Source organism: Lagopus leucura, unplaced genomic scaffold, assembly GCF_019238085.1.
Source record: "Lagopus leucura isolate 7727_CA_CO unplaced genomic scaffold, USGS_WTPT01 Super-Scaffold_100159, whole genome shotgun sequence".
NCBI classification, from domain to species: domain Eukaryota; kingdom Metazoa; phylum Chordata; class Aves; order Galliformes; family Phasianidae; genus Lagopus; species Lagopus leucura.
In genome coordinates, this window is record NW_024962335.1 from 19,195,088 (window position 1) to 19,222,945 (window position 27,858).

Below are 27,858 nucleotides of genomic sequence, written 5' to 3' on the forward strand. Positions count from 1 at the left end.
GCATAGATTACATTTCTTGTTTCTTTTCACACTCCATTTGTCATCTTTAATAGAACTTTCCTTTAATTTTCTTCATCACTCTCTTCCATTCTCCATCTGTTGGGTTTTTTTTTTGTTTGTTTGTTTATTGTATTATTTTGTTTTTTGGTTTTTTTTTTGTCCTCTCTTTTCTCCCCATTGAGAGGAAGTAAGAGAAGAAGTGATATTTCCATTTCTTCTGTTTCTTTCTGGCCCTGTTGGGCCCTGACCACCTTTGCAAGAAATGATTCTCGATGAGATTCTAACTGAAGATTAAATGTAAGAAACTTTCATGTGTTTAGTGAAGGACTTCCTTCCAAAGAGAAGATCCCATTCTCATGCCAGTCATCACTGGGATGCAGTAGCAGAGCTTTTCCCATTGTTCTCCCCATTTGCTGGACTGCTGCATTGCCCACAGCACTCAGCACAGAGTTGAACACATAGATCCTGCAGTTGTGGTTGGCATATAAATGCAGTGTAGCAGGGCAGAGTGTGCTCCCTGTGGAAGCAGGATTTTGTAAACTAGACAACAAAACCATGGCTATTTATAATAGCATGTAGAGCTTCCTGTATCCAGATTACACAGCTGTTACTGTACACTGTTCATCACTATTATCTAAATGCCTCTGAAAAAAGTGGTGAATCAGCTTGGATGGCACTCATGGGAAATGGGAAAAAGTCTGCTTTTTCAGAGGAAATCTTTGGAGTACCAACCTTCCCACTGATGTCAGGGAGAGCAGATCTCTCTGAGTTCTTTGCACAAATGCTCAGCCCCTTGGAGGCAGTGGTGCTTGGAGAGGCCGCTTTTCCCAAGTTTCTCTAGATCTCACAACTCTAACCTGATAAAGTCCCTCAGCTTGATATTGAACAGAATGCATTTTACTGTGTGTTCCTCTAATTCTGTAATCCATGAAGGCTGCACAACGAAAAGCCTCTTGGCATATCCAGGAGTGGGAAAAATATTTGCTTTACGTATCCTCATTTAGCAGGAGCGAGAAATACTAAGGTTATGAACATGAAAAAGGGTGGCCAAAAATACAATTGACTCAGGCTTTTTTCCTTATTTCTGAGGAATTAAGAAGAGAAAAAGGGATGAAGGGGTTGATTGGTCAAATTGCAAATATACTCTGCTGGGACCAAAGCTTGGAAGTGTTCCTAGATGATCACATATTGCAGTGCTAAAACCCCAGACAGTAAATCTAGAAAGAAAGATTATTCAAAAACATCTCTGAATAAATATAAACCATCAACTTGAAGTACTTTATGAAAACAAACAAACAAAAAAGAACAGCAATGAAAAAGAACTAACCTCCAAAATCAGAGGGGGAGAGAAGAGGGGGTGGTGTGACATGGCATAGGATAGGATAGGACAGAATAGGAGAAAAGGGCAGGGCAGGGTGGGATAAGATGGGATGGGATGGGATGGGATGGGATGGGGTGGGGTGGGGTGGGGTGGGGTAGGGAAGGGAAGGGAAGGGAAGGGAAGGGAAGGGAAGGGAAGGGAAGGGAAGGGAAGGGAAGGGAAGGGAGGGAAGGGAAGGGAAGGGAAGGGAAGGGAAGGGAAGGGAAGGGAAGGGAAGGGAAGGGAAGGGAAGGGAAGGGAAGGGAAGGGAAGGGAAGGGAAGGGAAGGGAAGGGAAGGGAAGGGAAGGAACAATGCCTTGGCAGTTCCTGGCCCACTGCATTGAGGGTTGTAAGGGCCAAGCTTCTGTTTCCTTCCCAGCCTGCTGCCACTCAGAGCTGAGTAGCAATACAGCAGATAATTTATTCTCTAACCAGATATTCTTTTTCAACACAAGGGGAGTAAGATTGGAGCAAAAGGCTGAACCATTCTACATGATGATATTCACAGACGTTTTTCTCCAAAGACATAATTTTTTTGCCTTCTACGGTGAAACTCTACATTAGATCAGAACTCCATCTAATGTGTTAAATTTCTGCTACATAAATGCCTCCTTTATACATCCACCTCTTTAATATCCATGGCATAAAGTCTTTTGAATACTAATCCATCTTTTCAGCCTCAAATGAGACACTTTTTCCCACCTATCTTTTTTCCCTGCACTTACACAAGCTCTATTTCTGTACTTCTCTACTGCCTCCTTAATTCTGCCACTTATTATCTAGAGATTCTCTTTTGTCTCCTCTCTACCCCGCAAAAGCAAAAGGCAAGAGGAAGATCAGGACTTGATATCTGAACTCTAGACATTGCCTTCAGTCACTGCAGAATTTCCTAGGTTTCTGTGATTTCCCCCACTACTGGAGGAACTTCTTTCAGGCAGTAACACACAGCGTGTGACCTGGTTTGGGATGCCCCTTCCCTCCCTGGTGCTTCATCAGACAGCTCAGTGCAAACAAGAAATTCTGCAGTCAGTGGGGTTTCTTGTCTTGCTGTGAATCTCTGAAGGTGTCAGCCCTTGAACAGGACGGGACTCCATTCCCCCTCTGATGAACTGCTCACCCAACTCTAAGACATGATCTGTCCCAACAACAATAAATCACATCTTAGAATGTCCTTTCTACCTCCTGTCCTGAGTAATATGTTGAGTAATGTAATGTAGACCATTGCCACAGGCAAGTGTTTGTGGAATTTCCTACCAGCATTTCCCTATAGGTGAGTTCATCCATTCCAACAGCAAAACACTTCATCACACAACCAACACTGCTAGTCCAGAGAAAGGGATGAGATTTTCTGGTTTAGGAGAAGTTATACATATATTTTATAAATATAGTTGCACCTCTTGTGAAAAGAAAGCTCACCTAAGTTCTTTGGAGTTTTGATTTCTTTTTTTTTTTTTTTTTCTTTTTCTTTTTTTTTTCTTATTTGAGGACCTCCTTTTCTCATTTTTGGGGGTTCAGTTAGTGTATATACTTATGGGTCTTGTACTTCTGAGTCACTCCCTGGTGCAGTGTGTGCATAGAAGTATAACCCACTGTTACTTTCATTGAAGTAGGTTGTACTCATTGTGACTGTGTTAGAGTAATCTTCAAATTGGAGACTGAATTGCTGCAAAGTTCACTAAAAGTACTCAAAGATTTTAATGGAGTCTCAGGTGGACTAATCCATATTTCTTTTCTTATCTCTTCATTCCTGAAGTGGAAAGAAAAGATTAAAGTCTCACCCTCCGCTCAATGGCCAACCTCATCCAAAATACTGTCTTAGGATGTGCGGAGAGAACTGTGACAGCCAGAAGACGCCACTCAAAATCATCTGCATTAATACTCACTTCTTCATGGTAGCTGGGAGCTGCTGGGGTTAGTATTCAGTAGAAGACACATCTGCCCAATTTTAGATCTTCACCCATTTTGCGCTGTTGAGGTGAGGTCAGAGAAGGAACAATATCAGATACAGGTAACTCTGTCAGGCTGTTTATACAAGAAGTCGTTTAAACTAAACTTAGTGGAAGCTGGTAAATTATGCTCTCAAACTGCTGTTCTTAAATGATTTTCAATACCTATATTTCTTTGAAAAAGGATAAGGGAGTGATTTAGACTCTCTTCAAGTACAAACGTGTTTAAACCCACATCAGTAAAGAGATGAGAATGAATTCAGTACAGGATCTACTACAGTACTTTGATGTACCATAGATCAGAGTATGATCTAGTATAGATTGAAGTAAGATCTAGTGTAGGTCAAGGTCTAGTATACACAAAGATTACCTGGAATGAAGCATTATGCTAAAGAATAATGCTACCCTGCTTTATTTCTGCTTTCTGTGATGTTTCTGATTTTTCCTGATATTTGGTCCTAGAGGGGCACTGAAATACATGTTGATTTCCCCTTTTGACGGGACACCATAGGAAAGGGCTGCCCTACGTCATGTCTGTCTTCTAAGGTGTTCTAGATTCTGGATGCAGCCTTCAGTATCCTTACTCCCTGTGGACCTTTCTCTGCTAAGAGAAGAAAGGAGACGTAGGGTGGACTATCTGAAATTGTTTTCAGCAGTATTGAACAATCTTATGGTTTGGTAATAAACACTGTACTGTGATCTGGTAACAAACAGTTGAGAATAAGCATTGCTGAAAGCAAAAGCAGTGCTGTGTAATTGAAGGGCTTGCCAGAAATCTCAGTAATATAGATTCCATTATATGTTCCTCCCCATTTTCATGTAGTCATGAGCAGGTTGTTTATTTTCATCTTGTCTTCATTTCCCCATCTTTCAGATATTTTGCTTCCTGTCCATGTTGTGAGGAAAGAAATGTCCAATATTTTCAGAATATTAATCTTGTTTTTGGAAAAGAAGATAGGTATCAGTAGAAGGACCAAGCCTTTGCCTTAGAAAAATGACGCAATTTCAAAGAAAAGGACAGAACTTCAGAAGTCAAAAAGGCATATTGAAATTTTCAAGAAGCAGCGCTGATTCAGAACATGTTCTGTTTGCAGCTGCTGGGGTGTGAAACTTCTTCCACAGTGTGATAACCAGCATGAAATACTTTATTGCTTATAACAAATACAGATGGACAGATATCAGGGTGAAATGAAGGGCAGGGGCATTTGCAAACTGACAGAGAGAACCTTCTCCACTAGCTACTTGAAAATAAGCAGATCTTAATCAGCTCTTCTGCCTTTCATTATCGTCAGAAAAGCTTTGGAGTTAATATTCTCTAGCGGAAGACTGAAACGCTTTTAAAGAGGTTGTCTAAAATGCTAATGTTTCTCTTTTCATCACGATTCATGAAGCTTGTGGCTTTCAAACTTACAATTTCAGTTTCAGTCATGGGAATTGGGTTATTTCAACCTCTGTCCCTTCTCAAATGTTATTAATCAAGAAATTTGTTGTTTCTAGCCTACTTGAATGGGGGATCTGAATTCCTGACCTAATAATTCACATTAGTTTTGAATCAGGATTAGTTTATCTCTCTGTTACATGCAGCATCACCTGTAGCAGTGTTAGCCATGGAAAATACTCTCAAGGAGAATATATTCACACTTAACTGTAAAAACAGGATAAGAAGGTGCCTCAAAAATGTGAGTGGAAAGAGAATACTGTATATTCACCCACAAGTGATGGGGTTATCTAAATCCGCGTAGTAGATCAATCAGACTACTGGTGAAATAGGCATGGCATCGAAAGTCTACTTTGACATCTTAATTCCTGTGAAGAAGGGTAGAAGAAGAGAAGGGTGTAAGTTGTAGGTGCCTCCTCCCAGCAGGGTACTGAACACCCAGTATGCCAATCCTCTTTGAGAAGTATGCTGCCTCCCTGGGGCTCATCTGAAGGACATTGCCAAGAAACTGCCTAGCCTGTACAACCAGTAGATCATTGTACATTACTCCTTCTCCATATGGGGAGTGATGAAGTAGCAATACTTACTTCGAGGGCTATCAGAAAGGATTTCAGAGCTTTAGGATGTCTGATGAAGAAGTCGAGGATACAGGTCATCTTCTCTGCTTCCTGTAATGGGTAAGAACTGAAAGAAATGGGAGGATCCACTATATAAACACTTGGCTTCTTGGCTGGTACCACTGCCACTATTCTTTTTCTTTTGACAACAGGATAGCCTACATGGCACTGGGCAGTCACGGGTTTCACCTCTTTCAAAGGTAGAAGAGGGTCCTTAGTGAAAAGACACTAGGTCTCATTGGCAGGTTTTAAACTAGGTTTGAAGGGGGAGGGAGATAAGTGATCTTGTCCATGATAAGATGTGGGATGACATAGCTAAGTTAGAGGGACAGGGACTAGAAGTGAGGGCCCTCAACCTGCTGGCAACACTGAAGCACATTTGAAATCTTACGACCATAAGCCAGGGACCTCTGAGATGATATGAGAAGGCAACAGGGAAACTCAAGAGAAATACTTCAAAGGAATTAAGGAATTATCCTCTAAGAAGGTGACAAGACCAGCTGGATCTGTTGCACACCAACACAGGTAATTGGATTGGTGACATCAGGACTGTAGTGACCATGCAGTAGTAGAGTTCATACTCCTCAGATACATGGGACAGAGAAAGAATAAAATCAGGATGCCAAATTTTAGGAAAGCCAACTCCAAGTTCTTCAGGGAGTTAGTGAACAAAATCTTGTGGGACTCTGTCCTCAGGGACAGGGGAATGTGTAACGTGTGTTTGCTATTTCAGCTTCCATTTAGCTGCATCACATGCAACAGTGCATTTTTCTGGCATAATCACTCCTTCAGTTGGGTTGGGATTGTTGTGCCATCATCCTGAGATTCTGCAGTTACTCAGAGAAGTTTTCCAAGAAAGACTGTGGGGAATCCTACGTGTCATAATCTAAAAATAATTGAAGAAAAACTAAACCAGAAAATTAAAAAATCAACCCCAGGATATGTTTGAATGTCACAAAGTAGAGTTACATGGCAAAGCATGACACTATTTACCACTGCAGTGTATGTAATTAGGGGAAGTCTTGTCAGTGCTGATCAAACTTGGACAAAAAAACCACCAATTTTTACTGATGAGCTATTGTTTATTCATAGGACACCCTCTTTTCCTAAATTAGCAGAAAGAATATACATATTGCTTCAAATACACTATACGAGTCTTTGCTTTTCTGCTATGCTTTCCTTGCCAAGAAACCCTGCCATCAGAACAATAACCGTAAAATTACCATTAATGTGGGTTTGTGTCCAAAGGAGATGGGCTCCTATTCCATGTCCTTCTCACTAAATTGCCTGAGGGTGCTGCTGCAACAAATTATATCCATTAAATATTTTCCCATAAAAGAACCACTTGAATAGACTTGCTCCCCATATTGACATCAGCTTCATGCTAGCTGACAGCTGAGGAGCACCAGGAAGATGCTCTTGATAAAGCACGGACTGCTTATGAAACCAGCTTTGCAACTCCTTCCTAGCACTGCCATTTGCAAGGGCTGCCTTCAAGGAGGGATTTGATAGGACAAAAACCAAGATGGCTTTGAACAGAAAGGAAAGTTTGTGTTTTATGTATTGTTTTATGTAAACAAACCCTAATAGATGAGCTTGTGGGGAACAGGTTTCCATATGGCACAAGCAGTGGCAATCATAAGCTGAGCCCACTGAACCTAGTGAGAACTAGGATTTCTTAAAGAACTGTGACTTTTTTTTTAATGTGTGATATTAGGCGTCAGTCAAAGAGGTTAGCTTTGTTTTTTTTCAAAAGAGAATGTGAGCCCAGAATTGGGACGCTGATGGATATTGCTGCGTTTCAGTCTCCAGCAGAAAAAAAGGCCCAGTGAAACAAACCTCAAAAATTGGGTCTTCAAGTCTCGGACCTGCTGTTTGAACTATTCTGTCCAATGGTAAAACTCATGCTTATTCGAGTGGGGTGGAAACCATCCCTTAGTTTGGTGGATAGTTTGTGGAGATGCTTGTGATCCCTTCTGGGACTGGCTCCATCAGTCAGTCATTGGGATAGGTCCGAGGAGTTAGTGACATCTCACGGCTGAATAAGAACTTTTAAATTAAAAGCAGATTGTTAGGGTATTTGGATGAGCAAGTGCCATTACCCAGAGTCAGCAATCACAAGTTAAAATGGATGGGCTTTGCTGAGCTGACATGGACAGCTGCACAGCAGCTCTGAGACGTGTTTTGCTGTTATTGAAGATGACACAGAAACAGTAAACATTTTAGGTTTTTGTCTGTCTTTCAAACTGAGCCCAGGCTTTCACAGATTACAGAGCATGAAGACGCTTTGCCGACAGAAATGCTTACTAATATTTGCTGCTTGTCTTAGGAAGCCCTTTGAGAAATTCCGAAGGAAAAGGGACCAGCACTGCCTGTGGGAAGTAGGAATTTCTGCAGGAAATGGTTGTGGGTTTTTTTTCTGTGTCAGACCATTTAGAATATATTCAAATGTTTTGTGATGAGTTTTTGTTTGATTTTGGTGGGAAGGTCACAAAATCTAAGATAAAAGGATGACTTTAAGATGTATATTTAAGGGCACTGAACACTGTTGGGCTGAAGGCCTGGTAATCTTTGTGTTGTCAGAGAAAAAGTCCTTGGAGAAATCAGTGACAATCTACAAGAACTCATTATAATTTCAAGGGAAAGGTTGTGTTCTGCTACTCCATCTTCTGTAAGAATCACTACAATGAATGCAGCCCTCAGTAAACTTGTTTTTCACTGAATCACATCATTCTGTCTCAGCACACCTACAGACCTTGCAGAGTCTCTGAACTTTGGATTAGGAGTTTGGTTTTTATCTCCGATGATGATAATTTGTTGCTGTTCATAAATTCCACTGACCCTGCACTGCTGGTATTTGCGGTTCTTTTGATCCACTGGAGAAAAAGGGCAAAAGATAACAGAAACTGAGAAACAGGGAAATACCAGCCAAGGAGAGAAGCTGCCATAGAGACTAGTGGCTGATTCATGGTTTTCAATCCCACCTCCCTCTGCCATAAGCACTCTGTTTCTTGAAAGCAAGTGATATCGTTGCTATGCAAATAAAATTTGCTTTCAGAAGGAAACAAATGTTTGGAGAGCTGACTTGGCTGGAATTTTCCCTGCACATATACTTCTGACATATCAGTGCTTATACTTTGTGTGCATGCATGAGGAAGGACAGGGAACAGAGAAATGTTAGTGAAGATGTTCCCATCTGTTCCATTACTTGAGGATGTAAAAATGCTTGTCAGCTCTCATAGGCTATTCTATTTTTGCCAGGTGGTCTCCCTGCTCAGATTTCACATCAAAAGCAGCTGTGAAGATTTTTTTCCCAGCACGTGTAGAACAAGGGATCCCTCTAGTCCCATCCTTTTTTGGCAGAAGGCAAATATAGGCTGCAGCAAGAGCTTAATTTAAGGATTTCTTGCATTAGATCTTGAAGACCTCTTTCCTTTCCTTCTGACATAAATACAGGTTAACCCCATGCAGTTGTATCTTATGTGTTACTCTGTCCCCACTTTCAGAGCACAGAATGCTTCACTTTGGTCTACTGCCATTTTCCTACTCGCTGTGCTCCTGCAGCACTCAAAAACTTCCTCACCAAAAAATCATCTAACAAGGTCACCATCTAGATACAAGAGAAGGCAGGAAAGTGCCCTGTGCCCAAGTCATGTGTCTGCATAGAATTTCTTGTCTCTGACAGCAGAGCACTGTGTGTCTCACCATCTTGAAGTTCTCGAGATTCACAGACAGCACTGCTGGGTGGCAGGGAGCTAAGCCCCATCTTACTCATGGGGAACTGCATCCCAGAGGGGCTCAGTGTCTATCCCAAAATCACACATGAAATCAGAACCAAGGTGAATCCCTACTTTTGTCTGTGTGGTCACCTGCTCCCTCTCCCCAGCTCAAGCTACTGTATGAATCTATGGATTGTCCTCCCTCTGGACCTTCCTTATGCAAACCATCCTGTGCCAACAGACATTGAACACTCAGCATTTTGGTAGCATTTTGGGTTAAGACCTTCATGAAGCTCCGTTCTCAAGCATGCTGTTTTTCTGTCTTCCCCACTGCAGATCTGCGCAGGATGACAGCTGGCTTCATGGGCATGGCTGTGGCCATCATCCTCTTCGGATGGATTATCGGGGTGCTGGGGTGCTGTTGGGATCGAGGCCTTATGCAATATGTGGCGGGGCTTCTCTTCCTCATGGGAGGTAAGGATTTTGGTGTCTGAGAAGAAAAATGTTGCTTTCATGTGTTCCCCCTTTTCTGTGTCACTAAAAACATGCTTTCAGAATTGTTTTAAGTGATCTGGACTTGGTTTCATTCTGAGTTCCTTCTGTTGTATGTTATGAATAGCCCAACTGTGGTTGCATATTCCATAAGTCAAACTGGGAAGGGCCTTTCTGGGTTGCTTAGACCAGACCACTATTGATACAAGTAACACTGTCACAGAATCTCCTATTCCTTCAGCTTTCTAAGATTAATAAATTTCGTAATAAAACTCTGAAGATGAGGCACATGTTATTTCCACTACTATTCTGTTCCACTGTGGGAGACTTTGGTAGCTGGAATCTGTGCCCATCAACATTTTAATATGTGTTTATTCCTGCTCAGTTGTTCTTTGAGTCAAATGCAACCTTTGGTTTAAGTTCTCTGATGTTTACGAAAAGCAATGGTAAATTCTCTCCTTTCCTTCTCTAAATATGAGTTTTCTACTCCTGCAGATTTCTCTCTGTAAGATCAGTTATCAATCCAGCAGCCCTTTCTGCCACCAGTTCTTGTTTGTACATGCCTCTCTCAAATATAGATGAGAAGAGAAATTCCCAAACAAGGTCTGATCAGTGTCTCGTATAGTGATGTGAAGGTTCCAGTGCCCTGTTGGAAGTCCCTTGCGTGAAGTACTTTATGACTGTATTTGCTATGTCACACGGGAGACCCACAGCCATCCTTCAGTTAGATAACACATCCAGGCATTTCTCCTCCTTTGTAATTTTCTACTGATTAGCTCACCGTTTACAGTGTAGTTTCTGTTTATTAGCCCCTAGATATATGCCCTGGCACTCTGTGCTTTTGCACTTCTTCCCGTTTTCACTACAGTAACCCTCAAGGTTACCCAATATTTCCTGTGTAACGTTCCAGTCTTCCTTACTACAGATGCCATCCAACTTTCTGCCAGCAGCAGGCTTCATAGCACGTAATTACTTTAAACGAAGGATGTGAGAGTTAAGTCCCAACCACAGTGCTTCCTGAACATCTACAACTGAACAGTATTACTCCTGTTCTCCATTCTTTTTTTGCTGGTTGTTTTTGCTTGTCTGGGTCCTTGCCCACCGAGCATATCAGCATTTCAATGCATTTGACCACTTGTTCACCCTCACTGTGGTGTGATACAGCTAAGAGTGCAAAACACGGGAAAGTATGGGTAGTCCCAGAAGAGAAGCTAAGTGCTCAGATAATAAGCATTTATGTTCCAGTGCTGTTGGTGAGATAGTTGCTAGTTGTCTTGGTGCCCACAGACACATTTGAAGTCTGCTAGTACCCTTTGCAAACACACACTGGTCTATATGTGGCTGCCAGTAAATGGTTTGTTGTGGGTGTTCAGCACGTTATGGGCAATGGGTCTGCCAAATTAGCTCAGTATTGCTTATGTAATTAAAAGCTTAATTTGCATGGGGGCTATGTTACTATATCATGCTCAGATATCTGTGTGATATTTAACTTACTACAGCACGGCATCAGATTAAAGTGTTTGGAATATAGCAAATAAATACAAGAAGCAATTTATTTTTTTTTAGAAACTGGCTAAGTCTTATTTAGCAATTGAAAATTATCAATAAATGTGGGGAATTTCCAGCAAAAAAAAGTTTCTTTTGAAAGCTCATGAAAGCTTTCAGGTGAAACAAGACTGAGTGTAACCACACATAATGAGATGGGTCACTCACAACTTAGAAAAATAACAGTAGTTTGGTATGCTCAAACTATACACATTTCAGTGGAGACAGATTCAAGGTCGTGCAACTGGGAACAAAAGCGTCAGTCAGCTTTGCAGAACACAAGGCTGCCTCTCGGAAAGCAGCAGCTCTGAGAAGGTCTCTGGGATCACGGTTGCTGGGATCTCCAGCTGCACAGGAGCTCTCAGAGCAATGCAGCTGCTACATGTGCCAGTTCATCCCAAAATTGTTTTGGTGGGAATATGCGATAAGAGCGTAAGGTAGGATTATCTCTGGGGAAAGCTGAACTATTGCTGTATATCCTAACCCGGTATCCTTAGCAAAAAGGATGCGGAAAAGATGGAAGAGATTTGCAGAAGAGCTATAGGAATGACTGCGAGTTTGGAAAACACGAAAAGCACAGTGTGCCACAAAAGCCAATTGCTTGAAAGTGTTTAACAGAAGGTTTATAATTGACTTGAACACAGTGTGGAAGTACCTGTGCAAGGAGAAACCGTCTGATAGTAGCATGCTCTTTGACTGAGTAGACAAAATAATAACAAGATCCAGCAGTTGGAAGCTGAAACTAATTGAAATGAGAGGCACCAGATCATTTTATCTGCCAAATTCTGTCAAGATCTGTGATATTTTTAATGAAGATGTGCTGGGAGGAGATCAAACATATTTTCTGCTCCAGCATAGGCACGTGAATCAAAGTTTCAAAGGGTTATTATTCTCTTTGTTGCACAAGTCCATGGCAACTGCTACCCCTTTCCTGATTTCTTTTAACAGCAAATGTAACATCTACAAAATGAAGCAGTCAGTTAATAGCATACATAATTAAAGCCATCTAATCTGTTAGTCAGTAGCTATCAATGTTTTCTTGCTGCATCACAAGTTACGTAGGCATTCTTTCTACAGCCAATGAATATAGCTTGAACCCTTTGTTGCCAAACAGTGTTTGAAGATGAATCTGCTACCTCTGTCTTGACATAAATGCTGTCAAGATGTCACCCCATCAGCTTTCAAAATGCCTCTTAGTTCTGGTTAGTTTTCTTCTGGTTCAGAAAGAGGGAAAATGCTTTGGGAGGCTTATAGTGTCCAACCTCACTGCAGATAACAGAATTCTGTGTTACGTTGGTAGCTTTATAATCAGTCCAAAATCTGACTTTCCCTTCCATTTGCAGTGCTGCTTGTTCAGGCTATGTTTGTAGCATTTGTTTTGCATTAATTTATAGATAAACAGCTCTCCTGTAACAGTTTCAGGGTTAAACATTACTTGCTCAAGTTATCTATGGGTTTTGAACAGGAAATCTCAATGGAGTACTGAGAAATGTGCTGTGGTAATCTTACAAGACTAGACATGGTTTCCCTGGACCTCTGGTTCTTTAATATATTTACTGAATGGTCTTCTTGCTAGCCCATGTGGCAGTGCTTAATAAGGACTTGCTTTACTGCGCTTGAAGTAATTTCTCAAGCAAATTGCTAGAATAAGTCATTTGTGAAATTCAAGGCTGTTATCTGGTATTAGCTCATCTGGAATCCAGGACATGTGAACTGTGATTTAGAGTGTATTTTACACTGTTATTCAGCATGTTTTGTAGCAAGTTTAAATTATTAATAATTCATCTTTCCTTTTTAGTCCAAATGTGTCTGTATCAGCAACACACATCTCTTATGGCTTCTGAAATTCTCTTGCATAATTTTCTGTATTTATCATAGGATTTGCACTTGGATTTCCTATCTTGAACGGCAGCATTTACCTGACCTCAGTAGATTTTGTTTTAGGCCCTCATCTTGCACAAAGCCAGATGGACACTGCAGGTTATATGGAGTATTTCTGAGCTCGTTTTGAATGATGATACTGCTGCATAATGTCCTGCACCCAGGCCTGTAGCTTCATTTCAGTATTACCAGTATGATTTTATCCTACAAAAGTTTCTCTTCTGGAGTTTCTCCATTTGGAACCACGCTCTTCAGTTTCCTTAAGATTTGTTCATTTTATGCATTCTACTTGACACTGTTTAATTCTATTATAGAAGTGGGTCACACTCAAATTATATATCACTCCAAGCACATCCTCTTGCAGCTTCTCGCTTGTTCTCTACATGCAAATTATTGAAAATCTGTGCACCAGTGAAAGCTCAATGCTGGGCACATCCTCCAGTAATTTTCCAATTTTATAATAGTCACTGAAACCTTAGAGGCATCTGTAACACTGCTTTGAAATGTCATGGTCCTGTGGCAAACTGATCAAGTTTCATAAATATCAAGTACTTAGTGACAGTCCAAAAGGAGTTCAGTGAAACATCTACCAAAAGAAATGCACATATTTGGGGCATTTTATATATTCTGCTTTGACCAAAGCATGTTTAGTTGCACTGAAACCACGCCTTTGCTTTTTGAAGCCTGAGCGTGATTTCTTCATCAATTCCCATGAAGCGGTCCTTACAGTTTCAGACTTGGAAAAGTTCTTTTGAATGTATCCAAATCCTAGACTTCTTTGCTTATGTTGGCAAACTTGTCACTTCATTTGGTTGGTGTCTTTCCTCCCCCAGTAGCAGCCAACATTGTTGCCAACTTAAGGTCAAATTTCTGTTTCTCTTCCAGCCCCAAAGAGTTGAGATGCTGTGAACTGGCCCACTGGTAACCCTGTCGAGGCAAATTTCTGCATCTTCAGTGTATCCCTCTTTCCAGTCCTTCATCAAGTTATTTAAGAATATTTCCTGTATCATGTTAGGCACACGGGCTATATGGGTAGCTAGTTACGGGCCTTTCCCCCATCCTCCAGCACATTCATGTATAGGATCTTTTTGTCTCAGTGTCTCTTTTCCCAGTCCATTTCATTTTAGCCAGCTGTTCTGCACTAGCATGTGAGTTTCTTTATTTCTAGTTTTGAGAGCAGGACTGATTTCATACCCAAATGTTCCAGGACCCTTTTCCTCCTCCCCAGTGCCTGCCACAGAAGAAGTGGGCTGGCAGGGCAGACCCATGGCAGCACATTCCAGCATCTCGGAGGGGCTGCAGCCTCCCCTGCTCAATCTGGTGCACCTCCCTGATGAGCTGCAGTCCCTGCTCCCAGCTGGAAATAAAAAACAGCACTTCTAATATTTTTTTTCCAGTACTTGCTTCAGCATAAAATTATCCCTGACCAAATTATATCCCTGGCAAGAGCTGCATCACTTGCCTTTGTAAATGTATTAAAGACCCACAAAGAATGACGTTTTATCAGCCTTATCAGAGCTCTGTCCTTCAGCTGCACATTCATGTGTTTTCTAAGTCTGTAATTTGTATTGAGAACACATTTCAGTGAAATTGTTTGGATTTTTACTGCATGCCTAACAAGGCAGCCCTTCAGGGAAAGACTTCTGAGTTGTCTTATTTTGTTCCAAATTTACTGCAAATAAATGCAATAAATCATCTCTGCACTTGTTTACTGTTCTACCCGTTCCCTTTACTCCTTCATCTGCTCTCTGCCTGTTTTGTCTTGTGACATGCACTTTATGATCATTTTAGGGTTTTTCCCCTCTCGCTAACAGTTCCCTTAGAGAAGTATATCATTTTACCACCCTTACAAATTTTCATTATTCTTTGCAAAGTATGTTTCTTGCTGTAACCTTGCTTTGAGCCAATTATAAATTTTACCATTAATAATTCAGACTCTAATTAGTCTATTTGGAAATTATTCCAGCTGCTAAATGCCATTATTCATGTGATGTAGCTTCACCATGCAGATCTGTGGTAAAATGATCTGTAGTCTCACACTGTATCTCATATCTCACCTTTGCCTAGCAACATCTTTGAGTGAGATGCTGGGCTTGGGGCATTGCCTGGGAGACTGCAATCCCTTATTTACTAGCACTTAAAGGCCTGACAGCCTTGCTGTTTTGTCCTGCTATATAAAACAGCACTATGGAGTTTTTCCTCTCTGATTTTCCATCTAAGCGCTTGCTGCCAGGAAGGCCTTGTGTCCTCTGCCTCACCAGGGAAACATGCCCATCTGGGGGATTCTAGCACTGTTTGCCAGCTCCATTTCTGCTGCTTATCTGGGTTCCTTCTGACCTGCCCAAGGCTTCTGCTGCCAGATTGCCCTTTGCAGCAGTTCCTCCTCATGAGTCTTAGGTTAGGGTTGCAACAGCTTCCAACCTTTCCTCAAAGCAGAGGTGAAAACATATTCCTTCCAGTGCTGGCTTCTGTGGCAGAGACAAGCAGGCAGGAAAGATGTGTGAGAAGGAAGAAGAAATAAAGTTATGCAGGTGTGCTGGCAGAATTTAATGCTATATTTCAGACACGCAAGAAAAGATGTTTATTAAAGAAATGAACAACCCACTTACAAATGCACAAGCGCATTTCTCCCAGCAAGCTTTTAGATACTAATCCAGGGAGAAACAACTTTTTCCAAGTCCTCGTCCTCATCTCTCCTCAGAAACGTTCCCCACATAGTCCTTCCCTCAGCGCAGGCATAAGTCCTGCCTACAAAGTGCTTGATCAGCTCTGTACCCACACTTGTCAGTGCAGATGCGCTGCATACATCTGCACCCCTTTTGCTCCCTGCCTCCGTGCAGAGCCTGGTCTTTAAAATCCCAGTCCTGTGTGCTGTGCTTCCTCTGCCTCGCTCTGCATGTGTTAGGAGATGACAACGGAAGCATCTGTGTGTTTGCAGCCATGGATCGCTACCAGCTGTTGAGTCATTTGCGTCCCAAATTTAACTCACTGTACTTTGAAAATAGCTCAGAGTGGCAGAAAATAAGAGTGTTTATTCTACATAACCGTGGTCCTGCAATCTGAAAATAATCGTTCCGCTGCTGAATAATTTGAGAAACAAAAATGTAACAATTTAATACAGCGAGCGTCAGGCAAAGCTCTGTGATTGACGTCTCCTACGCACAGCTACCTTCAGAGCAGCTGCTAAGAGGAGGCAGGGAGGGAGACGAACAGAAAGAGAAATCCAAAGGCGTTCTTTGGACTCCATCTGGAGAGACGGTGGGTCCAGCAGGGAGCCTGGGGTGTCTGTTTCTCACTGAAGATCAAGGTCTCTCCACATTCTTCAGGATAAGTGCTTGTGGTGACCTGATCAATCCACAACACTGAAGATTGAAGACTTTTTCTGTGATCATAGAATCACAGAATGGCCTGGGTTGAAAAGGACCACAATGATCATCGAGTTTCAATCCCTGCTATGTGCAGGGTCACCACCCACCAGACCAGGCTGCCCAGAGCCACATCCAGCCTGGCCTTGAAGCCTCCAGGGATGGGCATCCACAGCCTCCTTGGGCAACCTGTGATCTTTTTTTTTTTTTCTTTTCCACACAATTTTTTCACTGAAAGTTGTACTTCTTCCTCCAAAGCAATAGCCTTATATTTATGTAAAATCCTTTTTTTCTCCTCATGGAAATACAAGTGCAAATGCATACATGTGTGAACATCTGTTTGCATATAGAGCTTAAGCAATATCATGTGATCTTTACTTAAACAGAGGCGTACAAAAAGTGGCTGCAGTCTGAGCAGTGAAGATTGGCGTAAATATCGTCTTTGCTGAGGCGTAACAGCTTTTGCCAACTGAAAAGGTATTCATAATTCAAAAGAAGCTGGAATGCTGGAAAGAGTGAGATGCCAATCACATTCTAATCCTGTGAGAGACACTAAATTAATGGTGACTTAAGAATTCAGCAAAACTCCTTTCAGAGTGGCCTATGAACTTGTTTATGTGGATCAACCTCCAGATGGAGACAAAGGCTGATTTGAGAGGCCATGAACTGGATATGAACCTTTGAACCAAGACTCAGAGAGATATGGTCAGTGTCCCTCTGCCATGCCTCCCACACCAAACACACATTTCTGCTCCTACCTGTGCTTTTGGTTAAACTGTGCATTATGTTTAAAGGGTTTTAATGTCTTGAATTGGAATGGACTTGTGTTAATGTACACCATTATTATGTTTTAAATGTTTAAACCCCTCTAGTGCTCTTGATTTTTTTAGAACTGTCAAACACATTAGCAGGGCACTGGGGAAGACAGTGGAGCTCTTTGTGGACCTGTGGTGAGACCCAGAGCCTGCAGGAGTCAGGCAGACTTTGTGCCTCAGTGCCTCCTCACGTAGTAATGCAACAATGCAGAGCACCTGCATAGTGAGATAATAAGAGTTAGTCTGCTATTAAAAATGCCCTTTCCTCCTCACTTGCAGGATGTGTCAGTCCCTTTCTTCAAGCAGCTCTCCTCTACACAGTTCATAGTATCCCTCATGGATGGGACGGCTAGTCATAGTCTCTGGTTCCATCTTAGGTCATGTTTCTTAGACCTAAAGAATTGCCCTTCTTTTGTTATGTTTCTCTTATGTATTTTAAAAGCTGGGCACTGATGGATGCACATCTGTATATATATTGATACATAGATATATGGATATATATGGATATGAGTCCAGCCCTCCCACATGATCAGGACTGAGTGTGCATTTTTGTCTTTACGGCCAACCGTTAGTAAGCACCTTTTAGATTTCCCTTTCGTAATTTAATTACATATTTTCAGTTCAAAAATAAACTTCTGGGAAATAATCCATGTAAAAATATGCCCCTCTTGCCGTGTTTTGGTATTTTAATATGAGATCAAGGCGGGCCTTTCAGTGTTTCCAAGATAGAAAACAGTTGCTTAGCTAACTGTGTGAGAAGATGGGACAAGGTTCATATATCAAATATAGAAGAGTTTGGGTAGCGTGTTAGTTCTCTGCTTCCAGTAGTTCTCTATGGTGTGCTGAGAACACGTTTTTATTTTATTCACTATATCTATGTTATACTTTATTAGTTATTTATTTTGAAAATTAAAAAAGGAAGCTCTCTAGGAATGTGAAAGATTGTCTACTTTCACTGTCTGGGCTTCTCTGTATGCCACTGCATACCTTCCACCAAAATGCTCTTTTGTAATTTCACGTTGTGATACTCCTCAAGGGGAATTATACACATCTTTGCATCTCCTACAACAGAAGTTCAAAAGCAGGGATGTCCTTCTTCTCGCAGAAACATGCTATTTTCATTAGTTGATATATTTCATAATACCTGAGGAATTAAGCAGATTCTTTAAGTCGATATCGACAGATCTGGCAAACAGGGACCTAAAGCTTAACACCTCTATAAGAGAATGGAGGTGGAGTGGGAGTTAGAAATGGGTTTTTTGTGTGTTTTTTTAAATCAATAACACAGCTGTACTGCAGGGAATAGTCACTCAGAGGTGTTGAGATTTGTTGTGCTGTTGTGTTGTTGCTTTTTTTTTTTCCTGGAAAGAATGGCACGGCTAGAGAATTCATTGTCAACTCCACAGTGTTTGATCTCTGTGGAAACAGTACCATCTGACTTCAAAATCAGCCTTTGAGTATGCTGGATTTTTTCCTGTGGCTCATTTCTGATTCTCCTGGATGCATGCTCACACCGTGGGAAGGAAATAGCAGAACAAGCAATTTTGGCAACTTTGTACAGAAGTACACTGGCATTTAGGATAAGGAGGGGAAAGGCATAGTAACGAGGTGCAGAGATCTGATAATCTGGATCAGAAGGCAGGGCAAGCAGTGCGTGCACGCCTATAAACTCATTGTTTTTTCACTCTCACTTCAAATTGTTCAGCCTTCCTGAACCTGATGGGCAGTAAAGGGAGGATTCAGCCCACTCGGGCTCTTCAGCAAAAAGAACGATTCCCATTCCTGTTTTCATCATTTTAAAAGTCATCTCTGCTGACTTGTAATTTCTCACTCACCAGGACAGGAGCTACTGATAGAAGAGTTGGTACCATCTAGAGTTATGAGAACAAAAAGCCTAGGGTGGTTTTTAAGGGCTTGCAATTGGTTTGCTTTTCAGGGATGTCAGGAGGTCTTTGGGGAGGCTGACAGAAGGTGAATTAAAGCAGAAATAAAGTAGGGAAGACAGAACCGATAGGAATACAAAAGACATTCCCACCCACCCAGTCCTGGAAAACAAGTTATGTGTAGTTTTAAAATTCTGTGGTTGTTCCTTACCCCTTAATAGCATCACCAGGTCTTTGATCTGCTGCTGGCTTTCGAATTCCAACAGTGTGATGCTTCAAGGCCAAAGGAAGGCAATGAAAACAAAACTGGCATTTATCATGGGGTTGTTTTTTGTTTCTTTTTAAAATATCTCCTGAGTTTTTCTGCATGCCTGGCATCAAAGAGGAAAAGAGAACTGAATAGGCAACAGAAGGAAGAGCAATGCTGGCATGATTTGCTGGACAGGAAGAATTCTTTGCAGAGAGAGAGGTGAGCGAATTTGTTTGTGTAGCAAATCTCATTGGCTCCTTGGTTTGTCAACTTGGAAAAACAACACTCCCTTTGGACAAATCACTGCTACGCTCGCTTGGTCTAATCTGCCTGGACAGAGAAGTTCATCTGGCTGCTGGAAATTTCACAGAGAAGCAGCCAGATCAAGCAGAAACTCGATGAGCAGAGCCTTCTTTTCCAGCCAGTGTGCACTGCCCTGGCTTCTTCAGTGCTAACAGAGGGGAGTCACCTCTGTGCACCTGCGTGTGCTTCAGAAGCTGCAACAGGAAAGATTTCAGCATCTTCTGTGCCCTGGGATAGTTTTGTTGTTTGAGAGCACTCGTATAAATTATCTGAGCTTCATAAGGCTGGCCTGTGCCTGGTGCTCTTGGCTGGCCAGTCAATTACATCTTACTTTGATTTGGGGCTATTGTATCTCAGGAGCTGTGTCCCTTGGCTGCAAAGAATAATTCTGAAGACTTTCAAGCTGTTTAAAATTTCCCACAGAAGAAAGGTTTTGCCAAGCAAAACCTTCTGAGAGATGTTCATTTCTTTCTGACTGGAGGAAAAAGACCATCCTTGGAGAGACACAAGATGACCTGATTGCTGAAAGGCTGGATGCAAAGTCGTGCTTGGATTCCCTGTGCTATGGGAGATGCCCTGTGATGAAGCAAGCCCACCCCTGACCTTACAAGTTTCTCTTTCTCTTTCTCTTCGGCTCTGGTAAAGGCTGAGGCTGGGAAGCACCTCTCTGCCATACAGTTTGATACTAAACTTATGTGCCTTGTCATCAGGCATATCTGAGGTACAGAGGATTCACATGAACTGGCTCAGACTTTGGTCTCTTAGCCTCAGAGCATGACAAAGCATCTCTTCCTGGGCAGTCCTGGGAGGTGCACACTGCAGGGAATGGGAACACACTGCAACAAACCCACTAGCAGTTTCTGCCTGTCACCAAGCGTGTGCTTGCTAGAAAAGGGATATAATAACTTCACTAACCTTTGGTTAGGATGTTTCATTATTTTGGCATTAAGAAAGCCTCTTCTTTTCTCTCTCTTCTGCCACCAGTAAAATACTGTATAGCATCCCACTGCTCTGAATAACATCCCACTGCTACAACTGGCACAGTTTTTTGCTGCCTCCTCTGTTGTAGCTGCAAGTTCACGAGCCATTATGTTTGCTCAATGGCTACTTTCAAGTCACTTTATTATTGCTAGGTTAGCTCAGGTGGGTTGTAGGCATCACTATGGCTAAAGTAATTAGAGGGTTGTTCAGCTCAGGCTTTGATCAGCTCCCCTCTTTTCCCCCAGTACATTTTATAAAAACAATGTGCTATTAGCTGCATGGCCTTGCTTTTGCCTTACATACTGGCTCAGAATTTCAGAGGTACTTGCTCTGTCCTGGCTGTTGCTGACTGAAGTGGCACCCAGCACGGGCATCCACTCCTGGTGCCGTGTCATGCGCTGTTTGGTATGGCAGCAGAAATGTCTCCATGAGCAAAATCCGAGGGGTATGTAGCATGCAAAATACAGACTGACTGTTGGAGCAACAGTTAACTGAAACTCAGCCCTCAACTGCTGCAATATCTTTCCATATTCTACTCTGACTTACACAAACCTGAGGGTCGTGCCCACTGAGTGTACGCAGTCTTGATGGAGGATATGTAGTCCTCTGATGCCAGAATGGATTACAGCTTGTACAGCATCAATCCAGTAGACAGGAGCTGCTGCTGAACCCACCAGCAGCAGGCACTCAGCTCTCACATGTGGGGCACAGGTGCCACGGGTATGTTTTGAAGCAGGAAGCCAAAGGCCAAATGCAAACAGCATTCTCAAAGTGGCTATAATGCAATATCACAGCCCTTCTACAGACCCTGCATTTTACTCTGGTTCTTAATATAAAATAAAAATGTATAAGGTGCCAGCCAAGGTGGGTTTATGGTCTCATAAGGACACGGCACTGAATCTCCATCACCCAGTCAGACTTTGGCTTCCATCTCAGCTTTTTTATAAGGGCAATTTCCCAGTAAGCCCCTTGCTATTCTGCAACCTACCAGTGATGCTGCAAGCTGCTTCTGTTGGAACAGTACATAATTAAGCAATAATTTATATTCTATGCATGTATGCACAGAGCAATAAAGTGTTCTCAAGAGCTGTGTGCTGCTGAGGCGTTTAATCCGTGCACAGAAGGAGTTTACTGCAAAGCTGCTCCCTCCAAAAGGCTTTTGTCATCCCTGTGCTGGGTGGGAATTTGGTTTATTCTTTAATAATTTCATTTGATTGTGATATAATTTAAATAGGTAATGGTACGCATTCCACTTTAGGATTAGACCCCATTTTATTTGTTTGTTTCATGTACCTTGAAAACAATAAAACTAGCAGGGCATAGAGAAACTGAAAATAGTGTTGTTTCACTTGTGAGACTTTTTCCCCTATAATTCTGCAATAAAAAAGTGATGATAATTAAATAAACAACACTCCTTCCAAAGACATTAGTAGCCAGACATTGCCATCAACAGCAGCCAAGAGAAAAGGAGGAGACTCACCTGTATTTCTGAATCACTTGGTTTCAGAGGGCATCCTAAAATCCATACCTTTGTGTTTCCCTTTATGCCTACTAGTGCTTATAAATAGTACTTGACATTTCTGTCTCTGCAAAAAACAGAAGGGGAAAGGAATCCATTTTGGGTTGTTTTTTTTGGTTGTTTTGTTGTTGTTGTTGTTGTTTTTTATTGTTTACTTTGTACATCAGACAGCTCTGTTAGCTCATGAGGTGAGTCATTTCTGCCTGCTGTTGGGGAAGGGAGAGAATGCGTGTCTCCCAGCCTGACATGGAAGAAATGTTTTCTCATTAATAAGAAAAATGATTTGTGCTACCACAGAGACAGGGGTCTCAAAAGTGGTTTTGGGGCAGGAAGCATTTTCATTACTGGCTTTTTGAATCTCCCTTGACCTCATGTTGGTGATGTATTCTGAAGGTGAGGAGATCTAAGAAACAGAATTTCCTTATCCTCCCTCCCTCCCTCCCTGTGTTCAGGGTGTTCAGATGTAGCCCCTGCTATTGGGTCGTGTTTGTGTGCCAGCACCATGAGGGAATTATGGACAAGGACAGGGCCGTGCCACGATCCCATGGCACAACCCATCCCCCAGGGAAACAACTAGTATGGAAAGCAGTGTTTTGGCAGGCTCACTTTCATGTGCAGTATAGCTAGGAAAGAGAAACCCTGCAAAGCCACTCAAGCTCTCTTCTCTGAAGCAGAGCTGTGGTCTGTTGTTGAAGGACATGGGTTCTGAAATGATTTGGGGGACACTAGTGATAGGCAAAATTCAAACATGTTTGGTACAGATGTTTTGAATCTGCATGTATTTAAATCGCTTCAGCATAGCCAATTAATTTACAAGCAGTTCTGTTCTCCCCTGAAGGTGAGGTTTGAAAATTGCAAACAGAAGCGATGCAGCTCCTCACACTAGCAGGATGATCAGAAAGAAAAGGAATGATTACCAAATAAAATTCCCTGCAGAGACCCGCAGCTCTGTTTGCTAAAATCATGCTTAAAAACAGCTTCAGCAAAGGACTCTTGCTCACAATCCACTTCAAATTAGGTTTTGGTCAGTAATTGTATTTCCTTCCCCAGCCATCACTCTCCTGACCATGTCTGCCCCTGCAGTGAAGATGGCAGAAGCAGTGTCCCATGAGCAGCCACATCCAGTGGCAGGGAGCCAGAGCCCTACCTCTGCACTGAGAGGCTCCCAAAATGGGAGAGTCAGCTGGGAGTCATGGGCTCAGCTGACAGGAGGCTGAACTTAGCAGTGGCCACTAACCTGCACATCCACCATGAGGTCTTGCACAAGAGAACAGGGTGATACAACTAACATTTGTCATTTGTCAGATTGTGGCAACTAAAGGACTGAGATTAAAGGACCCTATTGTTGTAAACATCCATTGCAAAAAAAAATATCCAGTCTTAATGGAAGAGACATTCAGGATGTTTTATATTCTTCCGCCATAATAAGGAAAAAGGAACAGCACAAGGTCACCAACTGTGACGAATTTAATAGCTCAGGTGCTCTGTTAGCAGGACAAGCGTTGTCAAAACCAGAAAAGAAGGTATCTGTCCGATGAGGCGTCAAGATGGAAGCTTGATTGCGTGTCAAACAGCAGTTTCTGTAGTGCAGACATGGCCTTACGTGGAATTCCATCCCTCACCTGCCTGTAGCATTTTGCAGTGACATGTGAATTTCCTTTGTCAAAAATGTTCTCATTGTTGCCTTGTCTCATTCATTAGTGCTTCACTTAGGGTGATAACACATAAATCCCATCACAAAGAACCAAGTGTGCTCTGCTCTCCACAGCTGCTGGAGGAGATGGGCTTTATCTTCCAAGCCCAGCTCACTCACCAGCAAATCCCTGGTAAGCCCTTATTACTGCCTGTCATTCACATTGCAGAAGCCAATGCCGCAGCCCCAGTGCCGAGCCTCGGCCCTCCAGCCTTCATGACTGCTTGGGCCAAAGTTACGAGCAGTGATTCTGACAAAGAAAGACAAGTCTGCATTGCTGCTGTTGCCTGGGGATGCGGCATGTTAGTACCTCACTGGCTGCAAGAACCCATCAGGAAAACAAATAAGGGCTCTGTTTATTTTCTGGGGAGACAAAGAATCTCAGGATTGGGGATGTTCAGGAGTTGCTGCAATCCTGGTACCGCGTCCATAGAGCAGGCAGTGCTGTGGCAAGAGTGGCCTCCTCCTTCCTTCCAGGCTAGGTGTCAGACTTGCACTAGCAAAAGCTGTCCAAGGGCAAACTCTGCGTCATCATCCCTTCCACCTGTGACTGTTTGGCTATGATGGCCAATACCTGTAACATTTGGAAAGATGATCTTTTGTGTTATGGCTACTAGTTCATGAGGAAAAGGCACTGAGCAGTCATGAGGTTTAACAGCAGTCAGTTTTTGTCAGTAACCCTCCTGGTGAGAAGCCAGATTAACTACAAGTGGGAACTTCCTCGGTTGGCTGAACACAAACACGTAGGATTCATATAATATTTGTAAGGATTACTCTAGGTGGTATAAAATGGCAGTTTAATGTCTGCAATGAATAGTGTGAGAGAGGCTGATAAACCTGTGCCCATAGTGCTGTACAGTGCGTCCTGCAGAAGCACAAGGGGTGAATGGCTGAGAGCCACACTATGCATCCTCTGATGTTGTGTGTGGTGGTCACTATTATCAAGGGATTTGCACTTTGCCCAGTGCAGGGACAGGACAGGAGAAGCCTTTTTTAAAAAAAAAAAAGAAATCACATGATTGTGATAAGCTTTGTTCTCTGTTACTTGTTCCATTTTGTTGTTCATTTATTATGGGGCAGAATACCCCCAGCAAGGTGGAGTGCCAATAGGTTAGGGCACTGTACAAATGTAATGGGTACAAAACATTCCTTGTACTGAAGAGCTTGTAATCAAAATAGCCAAGACAAAGCATGAAAGCACAGGGAGCACTTGAAAACTGAAGTTATTTTCTTCCCTTTTGTACTTTCCAAATGCAGTTTCAGTCTGGCCGCACAGATTTTCCCACCCACCTCTCTTAACAATCTTGTATTTCGAGAGAACTGAAATTATCATGTTCTTGCTAGAAAAGAGAGGCCTTTCATGTCATTTTCTAACTCTCTGAAACAAGCCGCAGAGCTGGGTTTTGAGCGCAGCAGCTCTGAGGGATCCTTCTTCTCCACAATGTACGAGTCATGTTGATGTGTCACACAAGGACAGCCGTGTTCTTGGCAGACAGCTTCATGTTCCAGGATAACCTAAGTGACATGCTAAAGAACAGAAGGAGTTTTACCCTGATCAAACAACATGATTTTTGAGTAAGGGATTCTGGGAAAGAGAGCCATTCCTCCTGCTCTGCTCTTTGAAGTAGTGCAGGGCATCTCTGAAAACAACAGCAGAGCTGGGGCACTTATAACACTTTTGCAAATGTTCACAGCGCTAATTGCAGACAAACTGGATGCTGGGCTGGGATAAGAAGGCAGCTTTCATAACAGCAGAGTATCCAGCACAGCAACTCTCTGGTACAGACTGGTGCCCTGTGGCATTATCATAATGCGAGAATTTATGAATGGTACTCACTGGGCCATCTGGCAGCCATATACATCATCAGGAGAGGAACCCACAGTTTCAATATTCCCTGCGCTCTACAGTGGAGGTTATCTGCAGGTGGCAAGTAGCAAACACATAGGAAGAGAAATGACCATCCAAAGAGGTGATGGAGGCAGCGGTCAGAGGGGGTGACAGAGTGACGTGACAGTGGGCTCACAGCTCATTCATGATGGAGTTTTGCATGGAGATTTTAGAGTTTTAGGATGTGCCTGCTAAATTAGAGGGACGGGCACAGTGGGGAGTCCAAACATTTTTGGTGGTATATGTGTTCCTACAAATGTCCTCAGTTCTGAGCCTAATTCCAGAGGAATTCAACACGTAATTAATCTGTGTCTTCAATGGAAATCCATTTCTTCAGTGTAACTGCAGCTAGAAAGAGCAAAGCAGCAGAGACATAAAAGGAGAGTTGCAGGACAGTGGCAGGAGCAGAGAAAGAAGGGGACAGAAGAAGGCAAAGGTACCAGAAGAAGAGAGATCGATGTTAAAACCAGGCAAGCTGTGAATGCTTTAGGGCATTTTGCTATCTTATGGACAGGAAAGTAAATCCCTCAGCAGCCCTGCTGGTGAGCAGAGATCTGACCCAGGATGTGCTTTGCAGGTAGCAAACACAGCATGCCACAGGGCTGTGTACGAGCAGCAAGCCAACCATGTGAGTAACTCTATCATGTGTACTGCATATCACCTTTTGGGTCTCTTGCTGACAATTCAGAGAGGACTGTAGAGGGAGGAATTAGAGGGGAAAAATAAACTACCAACTTTGTGTAGACAGTGGGTGTTATCTCTTGAGATGGGCGCGCAGAGACTGCAGCTATCCATTATTTGGTGTGTGGGTGGCAACGGTGACATTTCAGGAGCTCAGAGTTTAACTGTGATGAAGCTGGAGGCCAAAGATCACAGTGAGACTCATCTGGGTGGGCTAAAGTTCAGCCTCATCTGATGTGCGTGGCTTCCAGAACACTCAACACCTGACAGAGTTGTGAAGCCTGTTCCTTGCAGCGCTCTCGGGAAGAAATGAAATACTGCTAGAGAGATGGAAAACAAGAACAGGATATTCTGAATTGTTCCCTGATACTACTAGAGGGCATCTGGAATGGCACTGGAGTGCAGAGGATAGAATCCAAATTTTGTGAGGGATTTGAAGATTTTAAAAGTGGCATTTTAAAAGGGCAAGCAGAGTGGAACATTTTAGATTTTGATGTAAGAAGAATGGGAAAAAAAACTCCCCGGGGCATTTCTGATGTATGTTTCAACATAGCCAAAATGTCAAGTATTTTGTAATATTTTCTTCTATAAAATTCATAATTGAAAAACTGAATTTTAACAAAAACTCAGTCTTTTTCCTCTAAAAAGTATTGAAACGTGACTATTCTCTCCTTATTTATGTAAAGCAAAATTCCTGCAAAATCAGTGGTTTTATGGAGCATTCTGGTTCACAAGGGACACTCATAATGACAAGACTGTTCCAGCTGAAGTTTCTCCATACAACTCTATTCAGCATCAGATCAATATTCGAGGCTCTGCTGGCACTCAGTTCATTTCCCATGTCTAGACTAAGGCACTTTCTATACGAACGTCTTCCCTTATGCGTATCCTTACTGACTTCACCAGCTCTTGGCAGCTAAGAAAGCGATATATCTCTCACTCTTCTAACTTCTCTGTATTTTTTTCCTTTCTCCTTCTCCCCTTCCCGCTCTCCTCCAGGAACCTTCTGCATCATTTCACTGTGCACGTGTGTGGCTGGAATCAACTTCGAGCTCTCCCGCTACCCCCGCTACCTGTATGGACTTCCCGACGACATCAGCCATGGCTATGGCTGGTCCATGTTCTGTGCATGGGGGGGCCTGGGCCTCACTCTTATCTCTGGCTTCTTCTGCACTCTGGCCCCTTCTGTCCAACCTGTCCCCAGGACCAACTGCCCCAAATCTAGACCTGAGAATGGGACAGTGTGCTAAAAAAATAGCCAACAACAAATACACACACACACACACGTATATATATATATATATATATGTCTATGTATACCTATACATGCATATATATGTATATATAATTAAATATATATATATAATCTCAAATTAATGCCAGTGCCAAGGTAGAGCTGAGTCCAACACGGCACTCACATCTCCACTGGACTCTGTGTTGCTTCGTTCTTTCACACCAAGATGGGAAAGCTTTTCTCTCAC

At 42.5% G+C, this 27,858-nt stretch overlaps 1 protein-coding gene across 1 annotated transcript in view; it reads left to right on the forward strand.

Moving 5' to 3' along the window:
• Positions 1-27,627, forward strand: part of TMEM178B (transmembrane protein 178B) — a 209,919-nt gene extending 182,292 nt beyond the window's left edge. The window contains exons 3-4 of the mRNA XM_042890363.1: positions 9,418-9,555; positions 27,377-27,627. Of these exons, the coding sequence (XP_042746297.1) occupies positions 9,418-9,555; positions 27,377-27,627 (389 nt within the window). The remainder of the gene's footprint in view (positions 1-9,417; positions 9,556-27,376) is intronic.
• The last annotated feature ends 231 nt before the right edge of the window (positions 27,628-27,858 follow it).